Raw genomic sequence first — 22,870 nt, 5'->3', positions numbered from 1 at the left:
CACCTCCTCCATGTTGTCCTGAATGTGCGGTTGTATCTGTACAGTGGAGACACCTCCTCCATGTTGTCCTGAATGTGCGGTTGTATCTGTACAGTGGAGACACCTCCTCCATGTTGTCCTGAATGTGCGGTTGTATCTGTACAGTGGAGACACCTCCTCCATGTTGTCCTCTTCCCATGTTGCGGTTGTATCTGGACAGGGGTGACACCTCCTCCATGTTGTCCTCTTCTCATGTTGCGGTTGTATCTGTACAGAGGTGACACCTCCTCCATGTTGTCCTCTTCCCATGTTGCGGTTGTATCTGGACAGGGGTGACACCTCCTCCATGTTGTCCTCTTCCCATGTTGCGGTTGTATCTGTACAGGGGTGACCCCTCCTCCATGTTGTTCTCTTCTCATGTTGCGGTTGTATCTGTACAGCGGTGACACCTCCTCCATGTCCTGAATGTGCGGTTGTATCTGTATTGGGGTGACACCTCCTCCATGTTGTCCTCTTCCCATGTTGCGGTTGTATCTGTACAGTGGTGACACCTCCTCCATGTTGTTCTCTTCTCATGTTGCGGTTGTATCTGTACAGCGGTGACACCTCCTCCATGTTGTCCTCTTCCCATGTTGCGGTTGTATCTATACAGCGGTGACACCTCCTCCCATGTTACGGTTGTATCTGTACAGGGGTGACACCTCCTCCATGTTGTCCTCTTCCCATGTTGCGGTTGTATCTGTACAGGGGTGACACCTCCTCCATGTTGTCCTCTTCCCATGTTGCGGTTGTATCTGTACAGGGGTGACACCTCCTCCATGTTGTCCTCTTCTCATGTTGCGGTTGTATCTGTACAGCGGTGACACCTTCTCCATGTGGTTCTCTTCCCATGTTGTGGTTGTATCTGTACAGGGGTGACGCCTCCATGTTGTTCTCTTCTCATGTTGCGGTTGTATCTGTACAGTGGTGACACCTTCTCCATGTTGTCCTCTTCTCATGTTGCGGTTGTATCTGTACAGTGGTGACACCTCCTCCATATTGTCCTCTTCCCATGTTGCTGTTGTATCTGTACAGTGGTGACACCTCCTCCATGTTGTTTTCTTCTCATGTTGCGGTTGTATCTGTACAGGGGTGAAACCTCCTCCATGTTGTCCTCTTCCCATATGACATTCGGCCATATGTGTAATGAATCTTGGAACTCCTTTACCTGTCCGTAAGGATCTAGCATGCTCGCGGATCCTATGGAACAATGGCCGTATCGTTTTGCCTATATAATATAGGCCGCATGCACATACTAAGCGATATACTACATACTTAGACCTACAGGTAATGGGCTGTTTTATGTATATTGTATGTGCACCTAGTTGCAAAACTTTTCCTTTGATGCATAAACTACAGAAAGAGCAGCTGCCACAGCGAAACATACCTATAGGTCTGGTGTCCGTAAGCCACAATATTTTGTTATTATTATGTTGCTGTTTATTTTTCAGAAAATCACCAATTGTTCTGTTACGTTTAAATGTTACAATTGGCCTATCTGTAACAAAGTCTTTCAGCTCTGTGTCTTTTTGTAAGATAAACCAATTGTTATGTATGGCTTTTCTGACGACTTCGTTCATAGGGGTATTTGTAAATGGGAAACAGAACCTATCAGGGGATTTTTTCTCTTGTTTAGATTTTGGACTAAGGAGGGAATTACGGGATAATTTATTATGATCACTATTTATACGTTTTAAACGTGCCATTTGGCTAAATGGAATACTATCTTTCATTTTACTTGGATGAGAAGATCCATAGTGTAGTAATGCATTTTTAGAGGAGGGTTTTCTGAAGCCAGATGTTGTGATTGTGTTATTATTAATAGTGATGGATATATCCAAAAAATCAAGATGGTTACCTCCGAACACATAAGTGAATAACATGTTCATATCATTCATTTCATTTAGGTATGATATAAATTCTTTGAATAGATGTTCGGAGGCATCCCAAATTATGAATATATCATCCACATATCGGAATAATAATTTAATATGTCCGATGAATGGGTTCAATGGGGAAAAGATATAACACTGCTCGAACATCGCCAAAAAGAGACAGGTGTCCCCATCGCGGTTCCGAACCGTTGTTTGAACCATTGACCTCTGTACTGAAAAAAGTTGTTATTAAGAATAAGTGACACAGCTTCAGTAACAAATGAAATAAATGAATCGGATTTTTCTGTAAGTTGGAGAAAGTCTTTTAGAGTCTGTATACCCGCATTATGAGGTATGCGGGTATACAGACTTTCTACATCAATACTAGCCAGTTGGAAATTGTCTTGCCACTCAAAATTGTCTAGGGATTTAATCAAATCCCCTGAATCTTTGAGATAAGTAGGGATAGAGGAAAGGAGGGGGGGCAGGAGACAGTCAATGTAGCTGGAAAGGTAAGCCGTAGGGGCTCCTATTCCGGTGACAATTGGGCAACCTTTGGGTGGGGTAATAAATTTTTGTGTGTTTTGGGCAGAATGTATATGTGTGGTTTACTTGGATTATTGGGCAGTAGTTGTTCTGCAGCAGATTCCGGTAGAACACCGTTCTGAACGGACTTGCGCAGGAAATTTCTAACTGCATCCATTATTTTATTTGTGGGATCATAGGCTATTTTTTCATATACTTGGACATCTCCTAGTTGCCTATTGATTTCCCTTTCATAATCAACTGTACGCCACACTACAATCCCTCCCCCCTTATCAGCCCGTGAAATCTGTATATCATTTCTAGATCCTAACCAATTTAGAGCCTCCCGTTCTTCTTTAGTGAGGTTGGGAATTGCTTCTGGATATAGCAGCGATTTAACTTCTTTTAGTACTGTACTATGTTGTTCTCTTCTCATGTTGCGGTTGTATCTATACAGCGGTGACACCTCCTCCCATGTTGCGGTTGTATCTGTACAGCGGTGACACCTCCTCCATGTTGTTCTCTTCTCATGTTGCGGTTGTATCTGTACTGGGGTGACACCTCCTCCATGTTGTTCTCTTCCCATGTTGCGGTTGTATCTGTACAGGGGTGACACCTCCTCCATGTTGTTCTCTTCTCATGTTGCGGTTGTATCTGTACAGGGGTGACACCTCCTCCATGTTGTTCTCTTCTCATGTTGCTGTTGTATCTGTACAGCGGTGACACCTCCTCCATGTTGTCCTCTTCCCATGTTGCTGTTGTATCTGTACAGGGGTGACACCTCCTCCATGTTGTTCTCTTCTCATGTTGCGGTTGTATCTGTACAGGGGTGACACCTCCTCCATGTTGTCCTCTTCCCATGTTGCGGTTATATCTGTACTGGGGTGACACCTCCACCATGTTGCGGTTATATCTGTACAGTGGTGACACCTCCTCCATGTTGTCCTCTACCCATGTTGCGGTTATATCTGTACTGGGGTGACACCTCCACCATGTTGTCCTCTACCCATGTTGCGGTTATATCTGTACAGTGGTGACACCTCCTCCATGTTGTTCTCTTCCCATGTTGCGGTTATATCTGTACAGTGGTGACACCTCCACCATGTTGTCCTCTACCCATGTTGCGGTTATATCTGTACAGTGGTGACACCTCCACCATGTTGTCCTCTACCCATGTTGCGGTTATATCTGTACAGTGGTGACACCTCCTCCATGTTGTTCTCTTCCCATGTTGCGGTTATATCTGTACTGGGGTGACACCTCCACCATGTTGTCCTCTACCCATGTTGCGGTTATATCTGTACAGTGGTGACACCTCCACCATGTTGCGGTTATATCTGTACAGTGGTGACACCTCCACCATGTTGCGGTTATATCTGTACAGTGGTGACACCTCCTCCATGTTGTTCTCTTCTCATGTTGCGGTTATATCTGTACTGGGGTGACACCTCCACCATGTTGTCCTCTACCCATGTTGCGGTTATATCTGTACAGTGGTGACACCTCCTCCATGTTGTTCTCTTCTCATGTTGCGGTTGTATCTGTACAGCGGTGACACCTCCTCCATGTTGTCCTCTACCCATGTTGCGGTTATATCTGTACTGGGGTGACACCTCCACCATGTTGCGGTTATATCTGTACAGTGGTGACACCTCCTCCATGTTGTCCTCTACCCATGTTGCGGTTATATCTGTACTGGGGTGACACCTCCACCATGTTGCGGTTGTATCTGTACTGGGGTGACACCTCCTCCATGTTGTTCTCTTCTCATGTTGCGGTTGTATCTGTACTGGGGTGACACCTCCTCCATGTTGTTCTCTTCTCATGTTGCGGTTGTATCTGTACAGGGGTGACACCTCCTCCATGTTGTCCTCTTCTCATGTTGCGGTTGTATCAGTACAGCGGTGACACCTCCTCCATGTTGTCCTCTACCCATGTTGCGGTTATATCTGTACAGCGGTGACACCTCCTCCATGTTAATCAATGTAGTAGAAGCAAAGAAACCTGGCACCAGTAGTATAGGGCGAGATAGGTATGTATATGTTCCTGTTAATATGGAATCAGCGTAGGAAGTAATGTGCCTGCTGAGGGTGGTGCTCACACAGTGCGGTTCGGTCCATATGAAAATGATACAAGAAGAAAGATGAATAGGAACAACTCACCCAAGACCCGGGAGGCGGTAGCAAAGTCTTTACTTTATTGCATATCGTGCAGACATAGATGCAAGCCACGGGGGCAGATGTCACGGTGGGGGAGTAACAGACAACGGCGGGCCACGGTCTGTATCGTGCTATCAAAGCACTTCGTCAGGCCCCTGCCGCGTCTGACGTCAGATCCTGTCTTATCTGTTTCTTGTTGCCATAGTGATACAAACAAAATGTTACAAAACGTGCAACCCAGTGAATTAAAAACAAATAGAATACTGAAAATCCTAAACTTAATTGCGAGCAACAAATCATTATATAAAAGAGGAATTATAATTATAGTAGAACACTAAGTTCATTCTTGTCGTTCAAACCTATTGTGCCGGTGGCCTCCAGCCGGAGAATCCACCGTGCCTCTTTAGCCAATAGGGTTTGGTCTCTATTTTTTCCTCTAAAATTAGTTTCTACTCTCTCAATACCTGAAAACCTGAACATGTTGGGATCAGAATTATGACATTCGGCCATATGTGTAATGAATCTTGGAACTCCTTTACCTGTCCGTAAGGATCTAGCATGCTCGCGGATCCTATGGAACAATGGCCGTATCGTTTTGCCTATATAATATAGGCCGCATGCACATACTAAGCGATATACTACATACTTAGACCTACAGGTAATGGGCTGTTTTATGTATATTGTATGTGCACCTAGTTGCAAAACTTTTCCTTTGATGCATAAACTACAGAAAGAGCAGCTGCCACAGCGAAACATACCTATAGGTCTGGTGTCCGTAAGCCACAATATTTTGTTATTATTATGTTGCTGTTTATTTTTCAGAAAATCACCAATTGTTCTGTTACGTTTAAATGTTACAATTGGCCTATCTGTAACAAAGTCTTTCAGCTCTGTGTCTTTTTGTAAGATAAACCAATTGTTATGTATGGCTTTTCTGACGACTTCGTTCATAGGGGTATTTGTAAATGGGAAACAGAACCTATCAGGGGATTTTTTCTCTTGTTTAGATTTTGGACTAAGGAGGGAATTACGGGATAATTTATTATGATCACTATTTATACGTTTTAAACGTGCCATTTGGCTAAATGGAATACTATCTTTCATTTTACTTGGATGAGAAGACCCATAGTGTAGTAATGCATTTTTAGAGGAGGGTTTTCTGAAGCCAGATGTTGTGATTGTGTTATTATTAATAGTGATGGATATAGCCAAAAAATCAAGATGGTTACCTCCGAACACATAAGTGAATAACATGTTCATATCATTCATTTCATTTAGGTATGATATAAATTCTTTGAATAGATGTTCGGAGGCATCCCAAATTATGAATATATCATCCACATATCGGAATAATAATTTAATATGTCCGATGAATGGGTTCAATGGGGAAAAGATATAACACTGCTCGAACATCGCCAAAAAGAGACAGGTGTCCCCATCGCGGTTCCGAACCGTTGTTTGAACCATTGACCTCTGTACTGAAAAAAGTTGTTATTAAGAATAAGTGACACAGCTTCAGTAACAAATGAAATAAATGAATCGGATTTTTCTGTAAGTTGGAGAAAGTCTTTTAGAGTCTGTATACCCGCATTATGAGGTATGCGGGTATACAGACTTTCTACATCAATACTAGCCAGTTGGAAATTGTCTTGCCACTCAAAATTGTCTAGGGATTTAATCAAATCCCCTGAATCTTTGAGATAAGTAGGGATAGAGGAAAGGAGGGGGGGCAGGAGACAGTCAATGTAGCTGGAAAGGTAAGCCGTAGGGGCTCCTATTCCGGTGACAATTGGGCAACCTTTGGGTGGGGTAATAAATTTTTGTGTGTTTTGGGCAGAATGTATATGTGTGGTTTACTTGGATTATTGGGCAGTAGTTGTTCTGCAGCAGATTCCGGTAGAACACCGTTCTGAACGGACTTGCGCAGGAAATTTCTAACTGCATCCATTATTTTATTTGTGGGATCATAGGCTATTTTTTCATATACTTGGACATCTCCTAGTTGCCTATTGATTTCCCTTTCATAATCAACTGTACGCCACACTACAATCCCTCCCCCCTTATCAGCCCGTGAAATCTGTATATCATTTCTAGATCCTAACCAATTTAGAGCCTCCCGTTCTTCTTTAGTGAGGTTGGGAATTGCTTCTGGATATAGCAGCGATTTAACTTCTTTTAGTACTGTACTATGTTGTTCTCTTCTCATGTTGCGGTTGTATCTATACAGCGGTGACACCTCCTCCCATGTTGCGGTTGTATCTGTACAGCGGTGACACCTCCTCCATGTTGTTCTCTTCTCATGTTGCGGTTGTATCTGTACTGGGGTGACACCTCCTCCATGTTGTTCTCTTCCCATGTTGCGGTTGTATCTGTACAGGGGTGACACCTCCTCCATGTTGTTCTCTTCTCATGTTGCGGTTGTATCTGTACAGGGGTGACACCTCCTCCATGTTGTTCTCTTCTCATGTTGCTGTTGTATCTGTACAGCGGTGACACCTCCTCCATGTTGTCCTCTTCCCATGTTGCTGTTGTATCTGTACAGCGGTGACACCTTCTCCATGTGGTTTTCTTCTCATGTTGCGGTTGTATCTATACAGCGGTGACACCTCCTCCCATGTTGTTCTCTTCCCATGTTGCGGTTGTATCTGTACAGCGGTGACACCTTCTCCATGTGGTTTTCTTCTCATGTTGCGGTTGTATCTGTACAGCGGTGACACCTCCTCCCATGTTGTTCTCTTCTCATGTTGCGGTTGTATCTATACAGCGGTGACACCTCCTCCCATGTTGCGGTTGTATCTGTACAGCGGTGACACCTCCTCCATGTTGTCCTCTTCTCATGTTGTGGTTGTATCTGTACAGGGGTGACACCTCCTCCATGTTGTTCTCTTCTCATGTTGCGGTTGTATCTGTACAGGGGTGACACCTCCTCCATGTTGTCCTCTACCCATGTTGCGGTTATATCTGTACAGGGGTGACACCTCCTCCATGTTGTCCTCTTCCCATGTTGCGGTTGTATCTGTACAGGGGTGACACCTCCTCCATGTTGTCCTCTTCCCATGTTGCGGTTGTATCTGTACAGGGGTGACACCTCCTCCATGTTGTTCTCTTCTTATATTGCGGTTGTATCTGTACAGGGGTGACACCTTCTTCATGTTGTTCTCTTCTCATGTTGCGGTTATATCTGTACAGGGGTGACACCTCCTCCATGTTGTCCTCTTCCCATGTTGCGGTTGTATCTGTACAGCGGTGACATCTCCATGTTGTTCTCTTCCCATATTGTGGTTGTATCTGTACAGCGGTGACACCTCCTCCATGTTGTCCTCTTCTCATGTTGTGGTTGTATCTGTACAGGGGTGACACCTCCTCCATGTTGTTCTCTTCTCATGTTGCGGTTGTATCTGTACAGCGGTGACATCTCCATGTTGTTCTCTTCCCATATTGTGGTTGTATCTGTACAGCGGTGACACCTCCTCCATGTTGTCCTCTTCCCATATTGCGGTTGTATCTGTACAGGGGTGACACCTCCTCCATGTTGTCCTCTTCTCATGTTGCGGTTGTATCTGTACAGGGGTGACACCTCCTCCATGTTGTCCTCTTCTCATGTTGCGGTTGTATCTGTACAGCGGTGACACCTCCTCCATGTTGTCCTCTTCCCATATTGCGGTTGTATCTGTACAGGGGTGACACCTCCTCCATGTTGTCCTCTTCTCATGTTACGGTTGTATCTGTACAGCGGTGACACCTCCTCCATGTTGTCCTCTTCTCATGTTGCTGTTGTATCTTTACAGGGGTGACACCTCCTCCATGTTGTTCTCTTCCCATGTTGCGGTTTTATCTGTACAGCGGTGACACCTCCTCCATGTTGTCCTCTTCTCATGTTGCTGTTGTATCTGTACAGCGGTGACACCGCCTCCATGTTGTCCTCTTCCCATGTTGCGGTTGTATCTGTACAGCGGCTACACCTCCTCCCATGTTGCGGTTGTATCTGTACAGGGGTGACACCTCCATATTGTCCTCTTCCCATGTTGCGGTTGTATCTGTACAGGGGTGACCCCTTCTCCATGTGGTTCTCTTCTCATGTTGCGGTTGTATCTGTACAGGGGTGACAACTTCTCCATGTGGTTCTCTTCTCATGTTGCGGTTGTATCTGTACAGGGGTGACAACTTCTCCATGTGGTTCTCTTCTCATGTTGCGGTTGTATCTGTACAGGGGTGACACCTTCTTCATGTGGTTCTCTTTCCATGTTGCGGTTGTATCTGTACAGGGGTGACACCTCCTCCATGTTGTTCTCTTCTCATATTGCGGTTGTATCTGTACAGGGATGACACCTCCTCCATATTGTCCTCTTCCCATGTTGCTGTTGTTTCTGTACAGGGGTGACACCTTCTCCATGTGGTTCTCTTCTCATGTTGTGGTTGTATCAGTACAGCGGTGACACCTCCTCCATGTTGTCCTCTACCCATGTTGCGGTTATATCTGTACAGCGGTGACACCTCCTCCATGTTGTCCTATTCCCATGTTGCGGTTGTATCTGTACAGGGGTGACACCTCCTCCATGTTGTTCTCTTCTCATGTTGTGGTTGTATCTGTACAGGGGTGACAACTTCTCCATGTTGTCCTATTCCCATGTTGCGGTTGTATCTGTACAGCGGTGACACCTCCTCCATGTTGTCCTATTCCCATGTTGCGGTTGTATCTGTACAGGGGTGACACCTCCTCCATGTGGTTCTCTTCTCATGTTGCGGTTGTATCTGTACAAGGGTGACAACTTCTCTATGTGGTTCTCTTCTCATGTTGCGGTTGTATCTGTACAGGGGTGACACCTTCTTCATGTTGTTCTCTTCTCATGTTGCGGTTGTATCTGTACAGCGGGCACACCTCCTCCATGTTGTCCTGAATGTGCGGTTGTATCTGTACAGGGGTGACACCTCCTCCATATTGTCCCCTTCTCATGTTGTGGTTTTATCTGTACAGGGGATCACATTGCCTCCATGTTGGCTGTGTGTGTGGCCTCCAGTCGGACTCTGGAAGTTCTGGACTTGGAAGGGACTGGACTCGGCAATCAGTCAGCTCAGGTAGGTCTACGGTTGTCACCTCTGGGGGTTACAGTCGTAACACTGCTCATCTCCATGAGTGTTTATCATTGTTATGAATCCAAATCCATCCCAGGGGCTTATACAATTTGCTGTACTTCATACATGGAGAGCGCCCCCTAAAGACATGGCATGTACCCATGAGGGTTGTGATCAGCGCTCTGTACGGGATCTGAGCCTCCTATAGTAGGATTTTGCCGACCTCCTTTATTAACCCCTTTTTCTCCAGTCCTGGCTGCGGATGGTCAGAGTAGATGATGTTGTCCCTGGAGGTTGTTCATGGTCCAGTCAGAATTTTTTCTTCAGAACTTTTTTCATATTCCTGCAGATCCTGCTGGACATGGTGCGGAATTATCCGACCCCCCTAAAGTCTCTGGTACTGTCCGAGAATAACATCAGCCTGGAGCTGCAGCAGCAGATCGCCGACCTGCTCTCAGAGGGTGAGGATGAGGATGAGAGCGAAGGACACGGACATGAACGGCCCGTGAGGGAGAAGGGACTGAAGAGTAATGTAGGTGAGCGAGAGACATGGAGGGTGAGGGATGTACAACAGAGGATAGGGGGGTACAGGCGGAGGGATGTACAACAGAGGATATGGAGGTACAGGCGGAGGAATGTACAACAGAGGATAGCTAGGTACAGGCGGAGGGATGTACAACAGAGGATAGGGAGGTACAGGCGGAGGGATGTACAACAGAGGATAGGGAGGTACAGGCGGAGGGATGTACAACAGAGGATAGGGAGGTACAGGCGGAGGGATGTACAACAGTGGATAGGGAGGTACAGGCGGAGGGATGTACAATAGTGGATAGGGAGGTACAGGCGAAGGCATGAACAACAGAGGATAGGTATGTACAGTACAGGGTAGTACAGGCAGAGGGATGTACAGTGCATGGTAGTAAAGGCAGAGGAATGTAAGGTACAGGTAGTACAGGTGGGGGGGATGTATGGTACAGGTGGAGGGATGTACAGTACAGGCAGAGGGATGTACAGTACAGGGTAGAACAGATGGGGGATGTACTGTACAGGGTAGTACAGGCAGAGGGATGGGGAGGTACAGGGTAGGACAGTACTGAGAAATGTACAGTACAGGGTAGGACAGGTGGGGGATGTACAGTGGAGGGTAGGACAGGTGGAGGGATATATGGTACAGGGTAGGACAGGTGGAGGGATGTATGGTACAGGGTAGGAAAGGTGGAGGTATGTACAGTACAGGGTAGGGCAGGCGTAGAGATGTATGGTACAGGGTAGTACAGGGGGAGGGATGTACGGTACAGGGTAGTACAGGCGGAGGTATGTGTAGTACAGACAGGGATGTACAGTATAGGGTAGTACAGGTGGATGGATAATGAGGTACTGGGTAGTACAGGCGGAGGGATGTACAGTACAGGGTAGTACAGGTGAGGGATGTACGGTACAGGGTAGGACAGGTGGAGGGATGTACGGTACAGGGTAGTACAGGTGGAGGGATGTACGGTACAGGGTAGTAAAGGTGACGGATGTACGGTACAGGGTAGGACAGGCAGAGGGATGTACAGTACAGGGTAGTACAGGCAGAGGGATGTACAGTACAGGGTAGTACAGGCAGAGGGATGTACAGTACAGGTTAGTACAGGTGAGGGATGTACGGTACAGGGTAGGACAGGCGGTGGGATGTACGATACAGGGTAGTACAGGTGGAGGGATGTACGGTACAGAGTAGGACAGGTTGGAAATGTACGGTACAGGGTAGGACAGGTGGAGGGATTTATGGTACAGTGTAGTACAGGTGAGGGATGTACGGTACAGGGTAGGACAGGTGGAGGGATGTACAGTACAGGGTAGTACAGGCAGAGGGATGTACAGTACAGGGTAGTACAGGCAGAGGGATGTACAGTACAGGTTAGTACAGGTGAGGGATGTACGGTACAGGGTAGGACAGGCGGTGGGATGTACGATACAGGGTAGTACAGGTGGAGGGATGTACGGTACAGAGTAGGACAGGTTGGAAATGTACGGTACAGGGTAGGACAGGTGGAGGGTTGTACGGTACAGGGTAGTACAGGCGGAGGGATGTACGGTACAGGGTAGGACAGACGGTGGGATGTACGGTACAGGGTAGGACAGGCGGAGGGATGTACGGTACAGGGTAGTACAGGCGGAGGGATGTACGGTACAGGGTAGTACAGGTGGACTGATGTACGGTACAGAGTAGGATAGGTTGGGAATGTACGGTACAGGGTAGGACAGGTGGAGGGATGTACGGTACAGGGTAGTACAGGCGTACGGATGTATGATACGGGGTAGGACAGGTGGAGGGATGTACAGGGTAGTACAAGGGGAGGGATGTACGGTACAGGGTAGTACAAGCAGAGGGATGAGCGGTACAGGGTAGGACAGGTGGAGAAATGTACAGTACCGGGTAGTACAGGCAGAGGGATATATGGTACAGGGTAATACAGGCAGAGGGATGTGGAAGGATAAGGAGGGACAGGGTAGTACAGGCGGAGGGATAGGGAGGTACAGGGTAGTACAGGCAGAGGGATGTACAGTACAGCATAGGACAGATGGAGGGATGTACGGTACAGGGTAGGACAGGTGAGGGAGGTACGGTATAGGGTAGGACAGGTGAGGGAGGTACGGTACAGGGTAGGACAGGTGAGGGAGGTACGGTACAGGGTAGGACAGGTGAGGGAGGTATGGTACAGGGTAGTACAGGCAGAAGGATGTACGGTACTGAGTAGGACAGATTGGGAATGTACGGTACAGGGTAGGATAGGTGGAGGGGGTGTACAGTACAGGCAGAGGAATGTACAGTACAGGCTAGTACAGACGGAGGAATGTAAGGTACAGGTGGTGGATGTATGGTTCAGGGTAGTGCAGGTGGAGGGATGTACAGTACAGGGTAGTACAGGCGGAGGGATGTACGGTACAGGGTAGGACAGGTGGACGTATGTACAGTACAGCGTAGTACAGGCGGAGGTATGTACAGTACAAGCAAAGGGAATGGGAGGCATAGGGTAGTATAGGCGGACGTATGTACCGTACAGGGTAGTACAGGCGCAGGAATGTACCGTACAGGGTAGTACAGGCGCAGGGATGTACCGTACAGGGTAGTACAGGCATAGGAATGTACCGTACATGATAGTACAGGCAGAGGAATGTACCGTACAGGGTAGTACAGACAGAGGATTGTACCGTACAGGGAGTACAGGCGGAGGGATGTACGGGACAGGGTAGTACAGGCAGAGGGATGTACAGTACAGGATAGTACAAGTGAAGGGATGTACAGTACAGGGTAGGACAGGTGGGGGGGATGTACAGTACAGGGTAGTACAGGCAGAGGGATGGGGAGGTACAGGGTAGGACAGTACTGAGGGATGTACAGTACATGGTAGGACAGGTGGGGGATGTACAGTACAGGATAGGAGAGGCGGAGGGATGTACAGTACAGGGTAGTACAGGCGGATGGATGTATGGTACAGGGTAGTACAAGTGGAGGGATGTACGGTAAAGGGTAGTACAGGCGGAGGTATGTACAGTACAGGCGATGGGATAGGAAGGTATAGGGTAGTACAGGCGGAGGGATAAGGAGGTACAGGGTAGTACAGGTGGAGGAATAAGGAGGTACAGGGTAGTACAGGTGGATGGATAAGGAGGTACAGGGTAGGAAAAGTGTATGTACGGTACAGGGTAATACAGGCGGAGGGATGTACAGTACAGCATAGGACAGGTGGAGGGATGTACAGTACAGGGTAGGACAGGTGAGGGATGTATGGTAGAGGGTAGGACAGGTGAGGGATGTACGGTACAGGGTAGTACAGGTGGAGAGATGTACGGTACAGAGTAGGACAGGTTGGGAATGTACGATACAGGGTAGGATAGGTGGAGGTGGTGTACAGTACAGGCAGAGGAATGTACAGTACAGGGTAGTACAGGCGGAGGAATGTGAGGTACAGGTAGTACAGGTGGGGGGATGTATGGTACAGGGTAGTATAGTTGGAGGGATGTACAGTACAGGGTAGAACAGGTGGGGGATGTACAGTACAGGGTAGTATAGTTGGAGGGATGTACAGTACAGGGTAGGACAAGTGGAGGGATGTACAGTACAGGGTAGTACAAGTAGAGGGATGTAAGGTACAGGGTAGTACAGGTGGAGGGATGTACGGTACAGGGTAGGACAGGTGGACGAATGTACAGTACAGTGTAGTACAGGCGGAGGTATGTACAGTACAAGCGAAGGGAATGGGAAGTATAGGGTAGTACAGGAGGACGTATGTATAGTACAGGGTAGTACAGGCGGAGGGATGTACCGTACAGGGTAGTACAGGCGGAGGGATGTACAGTACAGGGTAGGACAGGTGGAGGGATGCACGGTACAGAGTAGGACAGGTTGAGAATGTACGGTACAGGGCAGTACAGGCGGAGGGATGTAAGGTAAAGATAGTACAGGTGGGGGATGTACAGTACAGGGTAGTACTGACAGAGGGATGTACGGTACAAGGTAGTACATGTGGAGGGGTGTACGGTACAGGGTAGGACAGGCGAAGGGATAGGGGGCTATAGGGTAGTACAGGCGGAGGTATGTACAGTACAGTGTAGTACCGGGGGAGGGATATACAGTACAGGGTAGTACAAGCAGAGGGATGAGTGGTACAAGGTAGGACAGGGGGTGGAATGTACGGTACCGGGTAGTACAGGCGGAGGGATGTATGGTACAGGGTAGTACAGGCAGAGGGATGTACCGCACAGGGTAGTGCAGGTGGAGGGATGTACAGGACAGGTGGGGGGATGTATGGTGCAGGGTGGGACAGGCGGAGGGATGTACAGTGCAGGGTAGTACAGGCAGAGGAATGTACAGTACAGGGTAGTACAGGCGGAGGAATGTAAGTTTCAGGTGCGGGGGATGTATGGTACAGGGTAGAACAGGTGGGGGATGTACTGTACAGGGTAGGACAAGTGGAGGGTTGTGTAGTACGGGCGGAGGGATGTACAGGATAGTACAAGTGGAGGGATGTACAGTACAGGGTAGGAACAGTGGAGGAATGTAAGGTACAGGTTGTACAGGTGGGGGATGTACAGTACAGGCAGAGGGATGTACGGTACAGGCAGAGTGATGTACAGTACAGGGTAGGACAGGTGGGGGGATGTAAGGTACAGGGTAGTACAAGTGGACGGATGTACGGTACAGGGTACGACAGGTGGAGGTATGTACATTACAGGGTAGTACAGGCGATGGGATAGGGAGGTATAGGGTAGTACAGGCGATGGGATAGGGAGGTATAGGGTAGTACAGGCGGAGGGATAATCAGGTACTGGGTAGTACAGGTGGAGGGATAGGGAGGTACAGGGTAGGACAAGTGGATGTATGGTACAGGGTAGTACAGGCGGAGGGATGTACAGTACAGCATAGGACAGGTGGAGGGATGTACGGTACAGGGTAGGACAGGTGAGGGATGTACGGTACAGGGTAGGACAGGTGAGGGATGTACGGTACAGGGTAGGACAGGTGAGGGATGTACAGTACAGGGTAGGACAGGTGAGGGATGTACAGTACAGCATAGGACAGGTGGAGGGATGTACAGTACAGGGTAGGACAGGTGAGGGATGTACAGTACAGCATAGGACAGGTGGAGGGATGTACAGTACAGGGTAGGACAGGTGAGGGATGTACCTTACCGGGTAGGACAGGTGAGGGATGTACAGTACAGGGTAGGACAGGTGAGGGATGTACAGTACAGCATAGGACAGGTGGAGGGATGTACAGTACAGGGTAGGACAGGTGAGGGATGTACAGTACAGGGTAGGACAGGTGAGGGATGTACGGTACCGGGTAGGACAGGTGAGGGATGTACGGTACAGGGTAGGACAGGTGAGGGATGTACAGTACAGCATAGGACAGGTGGAGGGATGTACAGTACAGGGTAGGACAGGTGAGGGATGTACGGTACCGGGTAGGACAGGTGAGGGATGTACAGTACAGGGTAGGACAGGTGAGGGATGTACAGTACAGCATAGGACAGGTGGAGGGATGTACAGTACAGGGTAGGACAGGTGAGGGATGTACGGTACCGGGTAGGACAGGTGAGGGATGTACAGTACAGGGTAGGACAGGTGAGGGATGTACAGTACAGCATAGGACAGGTGGAGGGATGTACAGTACAGGGTAGGACCGGTGAGGGATGTACGGTACAGGGTAGGACAGGTGGAGGGATGTACAGTACAGGGTAGGACAGGTGAGGGATGTACGGTACAGGGTAGGACAGATGGAGAGATGTACGGTACAGAGTAGGACAGGTTGGGAATGTACGATACAGGGTAGGATAGGTGGAGGGGGTGTACAGTACAGGCAGAGGAATGTACAGAACAGGGTAGTACAGGCGGAGGAATGTAAGGTACAGGTAGTACAGGTGGGGGGATGTATTGTACTGGGTAGTATAGTTGGAGGGATGTACAGTACAGGGTAGAACAGGTGGGGGATGTAATGTACAGGGTAGTACAAGTGGAGGGATGTAAGGTACAGGGTAGTACAGGTGGAGGGATGTACGGTACAGGGTAGTACAGGTGGAGGGATGTACGGTACAGGGTAGGACAAGTGGATTGATGTACAGTACAGGTTAGCACAGGCGGAGGGATGTACGGTACAGGGTAGGACAGGCGGTGGGATGTACGGTACAGGGTAGTACAGGTGGAGGGATGTACGGTACAGGGTAGTACAGGTGGAGGGATGTATGGTACAGGGTAGTACAGGTGGAGGGATGTACGGTACAGGGTAGGACAAGTGGATTGATGTACAGTACAGGTTAGCACAGGCGGAGGGATGTACGGTACAGGGTAGGACAAGTGGAGGGATGAATGGTGCAGGGTAGGACAGGTGGGGGGGGGATATACGGTACAGGCAGAGGGATGTACAGTTCAGGGTAGCACAGGTGGATGGATAGGGAGGTACAGGGTGGGACAGGTGGAGGGATGTACAGTACAGGGTAGGACAGTACTGAGGGATGTACAGGGTGGGTCATTTATATGGATACACCTTAATAACATGGGAATGGTTGGTGATAACTTCCTGTTTGTGGCACATTACTATATGTGAGGGGGGAAACTTCAAGATGGGTGGTGACCATGGCGGCCATTTTGAAGTCGGCCATTTTGAATCCAACTTTTGTTTTTCAATAGGAAGAGGGTCATGTGATACATCAAACTTATTGGGAATTTCACAAGAAAAACAATGATGTGTTTGGTTTTAACGTAACTTTATTCTTCCATGAGTTATTTACAAGTTTCTGATCACTTATAAAATGTGTTCAATGTGTTGGATTGTCAATGCCATCCTCTTCTCTATATACTGCTATATACTACTATATACACCGCAGGAGAAATGCTAGCACAGGCTTCCAGTATACACTGCTATATACACCGCAGGAGAAATGCTAGCACAGGCTTCCAGTATCTGTATACACTGCTATATACTACTATATACACCGCAGGAGAAATGCTAGCACAGGCTTCCAGTATCTGTATACACTGCTATATACTACTATATACACCGCAGGAGAAATGCTAGCACAGGCTTCCAGTATACACTGCTATATACTACTATATACACCACAGGAGAAATGCTAGCACAGGCTTCCAGTATCTGTATACACTGCTATATACTACTATATACACCGCAGGAGAAATGCTAGCACAGGCTTCCAGTATCTGTATACACTGCTATATACTACTATATACACCGCAGGAGAAATGCTAGCACAGGCTTCCAGTATACACTGCTATATACTACTATATACACCACAGGAGAAATGCTAGCACAGGCTTCCAGTATACACTGCTATATACTACTATATACACCACAGGAGAAATGCTAGCACAGGCTTCCAGTATCCATATACACTGCTATATACTACTATATACACCGCAGGAGAAATGATAGCACAGGCTTCCAGTATCCGTATACACTACTATATACACCGCAGGAGAAATGCTAGCACAGGCTCCCAGTATCCGTATACACTGCTATATACTACTATATACATCGCAGGAGAAATGCTAGCACAGGCCTCCAGTATCTGTATACACTGCTATATACTACTATATACACCGCAGGAGAAATGCCAGCACAGGCTTCCAATATCTGTATACACTACTATATACACCGCAGGAGAAATGCTAGCACAGGCTCCCAGTATCCGTATACACTGCTATATACTACTATATACACCGCAGGAGAAATGCTAGCACAGGCTTTCAGTATCTGTATACACTGCTATATACTACTATATACACCGCAGGAGAAATGCTAGCACAGGCTTCCAGTATCTGTATACACTGCTATATACTACTATATACACCGCAGGAGAAATGCCAGCACAGGCTTCCAGTATCTGTATACACTGCTATATTCTACTATTTACACCGCAGGAGAAATGCTAGCACAGGCTTCCAGTATCCGTATACACTGCTATATACTACTATATACACCGCAGGAGAAATGCTAGCACAGGCTTCCAGTATACACTGCTATATACTACTATATACACCACAGGAGAAATGCTAGCACAGGCTTCCAGTATCCGTATACACTGCTATATACTACTATATACACCGCAGGAGAAATGCTAGCACAGGCTTCCAGTATACACTGCTATATACTACTATATACATCGCAGGAGAAATGCTAGCAGAGGCTTCCAGTATCTGTATACACTGCTATATACTACTATATACACCGCAGGAGAAATGCTAGCACAGGCTTCCAGTATCCATATACACTGCTATATACTACTATATACACCGCAGGAGAAATGCTAGCACAGGCTTCCAGTATCCGTATACACTACTATATACACCGCAGGAGAAATGCTAGCACAGGCCTCCAGTATCCGTATACACTGCTATATACTACTATATACACCGCAGGAGAAATGCTAGCACAGGCTTCCAGTATCCGTATACACTGCTATATACTACTATATACACCGCAGGAGAAATGCTAGCACAGGCCTCCAGTATCCGTATACACTGCTATATACTACTATATACACCGCAGGAGAAATGCTAGCACAGGCTTCCAGTATCCGTATACACTACTATATACACTGCAGGAGAAATGCTAGCACAGGCCTCCAGTATCCGTATACACTGCTATATACTACTATATACACCGCAGGAGAAATGCTAGCACAGGCTTCCAGTATCCGTATACACTGCTATATACTACTATATACACCGCAGGAGAAATGCTAGCACAGGCTTCCAGTATACACTGCTATATACTACTATATACACCGCAGGAGAAATGCTAGCACAGGCTTCCAGTATATGTATACACTGCTATATACTACTATATACACCGCAGGAGAAATGCTAGCACAGGCTTCCAGTATACACTGCTATATACTACTATATACACCACAGGAGAAATGCTAGCACAGGCTTCCAGTATCCGTATACACTGCTATATACTACTATATACACCGCAGGAGAAATGCTAGCACAGGCTTCCAGTATACACTGCTATATACTACTATATACACCGCAGGAGAAATGCTAGCACAGGCTTCCAGTATATGTATACACTGCTATATACTACTATATACACCGCAGGTGTAATGCTAGCACAGGCTTCCAGTATCCGTATACACTGCTATATACTACTATATACACCGCAGGAGAAATGCTAGCACAGGATTCCAGTATCCGTATACACTGCTATATACTACTATATACACCGCAGGAGAAATGCTAGCACAGGCTTCCAGTATCCATATACACTGCTATATACTACTATATACACCGCAGGAGAAATGCTAGCACAGGCTTCCAGTATGTGTATACACTGCTATATACACCGCAGGAGAAATGCTAGCACAGGCTTCCAGTATCCATATACACTGCTATATACTACTATATACACCGCAGGAGAAATGCTAGCACAGGCCTACAGTATACACTGCTATATACTACTATATACACCACAGGAGAAATGCTAGCACAGGCTTCCAGGATCCATATACATTGCTATATACTACTATATACACCGCAGGAGAAATGCTAGCACAGCATTCCAGTATCCGTATACACTGCTATATACTACTATATACACCGCAGGAGAAATGCTAGCACAGGCTTCCAGTATCCATATACACTGCTATATACTACTATATACACCGCAGGAGAAATGCTAGCACAGGCTTCCAGTATGTGTATACACTGCTATATACACCGCAGGAGAAATGCTAGCACAGGCTTCCAGTATCCATATACACTGCTATATACTACTATATACACCGCAGGAGAAATGCTAGCACAGGCCTCCAGTATACACTGCTATATACTACTATATACACCACAGGAGAAATGCTAGCACAGGCTTCCAGGATCCATATACATTGCTATATACTACTATATACACCGCAGGAGAAATGCTAGCACAGGCTTCTAGTATCTGTATACACTGCTATATACTACTATATACACCGCAGGATAAATGCTAGCACAGGCTTCCAGTATCTGTATACACTGCTATATACTACTATATACACCTCAGTAGAAATGCTAGCACAGGCTTCCAATATACACTGCTATATACTACTATATACACCGCAGGAGAAATGCTAGCACAGGCTTCCAGTATGCGTATACACTGCTATATACTACTATATACACCGCAGGAGAAATGCTAGCACAGGCTTCCAGTATACACTGCTATATACTACTATATACACCGCAGGAGAAATGCTAGCACAGGCTTCCAGTATACACTGCTATATACTACTATATACACCGCAGGAGAAATGCTAGCACAGGCCTCCAGTATACACTGCTATATACTACTATATACACCGCAGGAGAAATGCTAGCACAGGCCTCCAGTATACACCGCAGGAGAAATGCTAGCACAGGCTTCCAGTATACACTGCTATATACACCGCAGGAGAAATGCCAGCACAGGCTTCCAGTATACACTGCTATATACTACTATATACACCGCAGGAGAAATGCTAGCACAGGCTTCCAGTATCCGTATACACTGCTATATACTACTATATACACCGCAGGAGAAATGCTAGCACAGGCCTCCAGTATACACTGCTATATACTACTATATACACCACAGGAGAAATGCTAGCACAGGCCTCCAGTATACACTGCTATATACTACTATATACACCACAGGAGAAATGCTAGCACAGGCCTCCAGTATACACTGCTATATACTACTATATACACCGCAGGAGAAATGCTAGCACAGGCCTCCAGTATACACTGCTATATACTACTATATACACCGCAGGAGAAATGCTAGCACAGGCTTCCAGTACATACTACTATATACACCGCAGGAGAAATGCTAGCACAGGCTTCCAGTATACACTGCTATATACTACTATATACACCGCAGGAGAAATGCTAGCACAGGCTTCCAGTATCCGTATACACTGCTATATACTACTATATACACTGCAGGAGAAATACTAGCACAGGCTTCCAGTATCCGTATACACTACTATATACACCACAGGAGAAATGCTAGCACAGGCCTCCAGTATCCGTATACACTACTATATACACCGCAGGAGAAATGCTAGCACAGGCCTCCAGTATCCGTATACACTGCTATATACTACTATATACACCGCAGGAGAAATGCTAGCACAGGCCTCCAGTATCCGTATACACTGCTATATACTACTATATACACCGCAGGAGAAATGCTAGCACAGGCTTCCAGTATCTGTAGTTTCAGGTGCTGCACGTCTCGTATCTTCACAGCATAGACAATTTCCTTCAGATGACCCCAAAGATAAAATTCTAAGGGGGACAGATTGGGAGACCTTGGGGGCCATTCAACTGGCCCACTACGACCAACCCACTTTCCATGGAAACATAGAACCCAATGAATGTCCATATAAGATTAACCCAACAAATAAAGACACTCAGACAAGAAATGTGGATAACAAGGCCGCAATGTTTATTGAACAGTATAATAAAATAATTCTTTATTAAGATAATTTTTATATATAAATGTAAGAAGTAAATAAACAGAAGTAAATAAGAAGAGTACAATTAATTAAAATTAAAATAAAAAAACATGTCCACTCGAGAATCGAGCGACTAACCCTAATATAAACATCGCGACTAGAAAATACCTAAAAAGGAAAATAAATTGGCGGGGGTGGGGGAAGGGAGGGGCAGCTTGAAAACAGCCATCTGCAGCGCAAGACGCGGTGACGAAATAAATAAACTCCACTAGGTACCGCGAGAGGCGGCTAGCCAATCAGGTAAGAGATAACTGTCAATTCTTCTTATTTTTTTAATACTTTATTTAAATATATTAAATAACAATAGACCAATGAATAAAAAATGTGGTTTACCCAAAGACTGAACCCAACATGGCTTCATGTTTCCATGGTCTCCCAATCTTTATTCATTGGGGTCCTTACATGGAAACATAGAACCCAATAAATGTCCATAAGATTAACCCAACAAATAAAGACACTCAGACAAGAAATGTGGATAACAAGGCCGCAATGTTTATTCAACAGTATAATTAAATAATAATAATTCTTTATTAAAAAAAATGTTTATATATAAATGTAAGAAGTAAATAAGAAGAGTACAATTAATAAAAATAAAAAACATGTCCACTCGAGAATTGAGCGACTAACCCAAAGAGGCCATTAACCCCTTAAGGACTTACCTTAACCTCTTAAGGACCAAGGACGTATGAGTCCCGCTCCCGTGATATAACGCGGGGTCCCACGGTGACCCCGCATCATATCACGGCGGGCCAGGCGTCATAGTGAAGCCGGGACCCGCCGCTAATAGCGTGCGGCACTGATCGCGGTGCCGCGCGCTATTAACCCCTTTAGCCACGCGTTCAGAGCTGAGCCACGCGGCTAAAAGTGAAAGTAAAAAGTGCCGGTTAGCTCAGTGGGCTGTTCGGGATAGCCGCGGCGAAATCGCGGCATCCCGAACAGCTTACAGGACAGCCGGAAGGTCCCTACCTGCCTCCTTGCTGTCCGATCGCCGAATGACTGCTCAGTGCCTGAGATCCAGGCATGAATCATCGATCACTGGTTTTCTATGAGAAACCAGTGATCAATGTAAAAGATTAGTGTGTGCAGTGTTATAGTCTCCTATGGGATAATAATGATCAGTATAAGAGATCAGTGTGTGCAGTGTTATAGTCTCCTATGGGATAATAATGATCAG

General features: G+C 46.6%; 1 protein-coding gene across 1 annotated transcript in view; it reads left to right on the top strand.

Moving 5' to 3' along the window:
• Nucleotides 1-22,870, top strand: part of LRRC73 (leucine rich repeat containing 73) — a 42,422-nt gene that overhangs the window by 3,072 nt on the left and 16,480 nt on the right. The window contains 2 exon segments of the mRNA XM_056554623.1: nucleotides 9,552-9,652; nucleotides 9,999-10,185. Of these exon segments, the coding sequence (XP_056410598.1) occupies nucleotides 9,552-9,652; nucleotides 9,999-10,185 (288 nt within the window).

The sequence above is a fragment of the Hyla sarda genome, unplaced genomic scaffold, assembly GCF_029499605.1.
Source record: "Hyla sarda isolate aHylSar1 unplaced genomic scaffold, aHylSar1.hap1 scaffold_81, whole genome shotgun sequence".
NCBI lineage: Eukaryota > Metazoa > Chordata > Amphibia > Anura > Hylidae > Hyla > Hyla sarda.
This window is presented reverse-complemented; position numbering and strand designations above follow the sequence as displayed.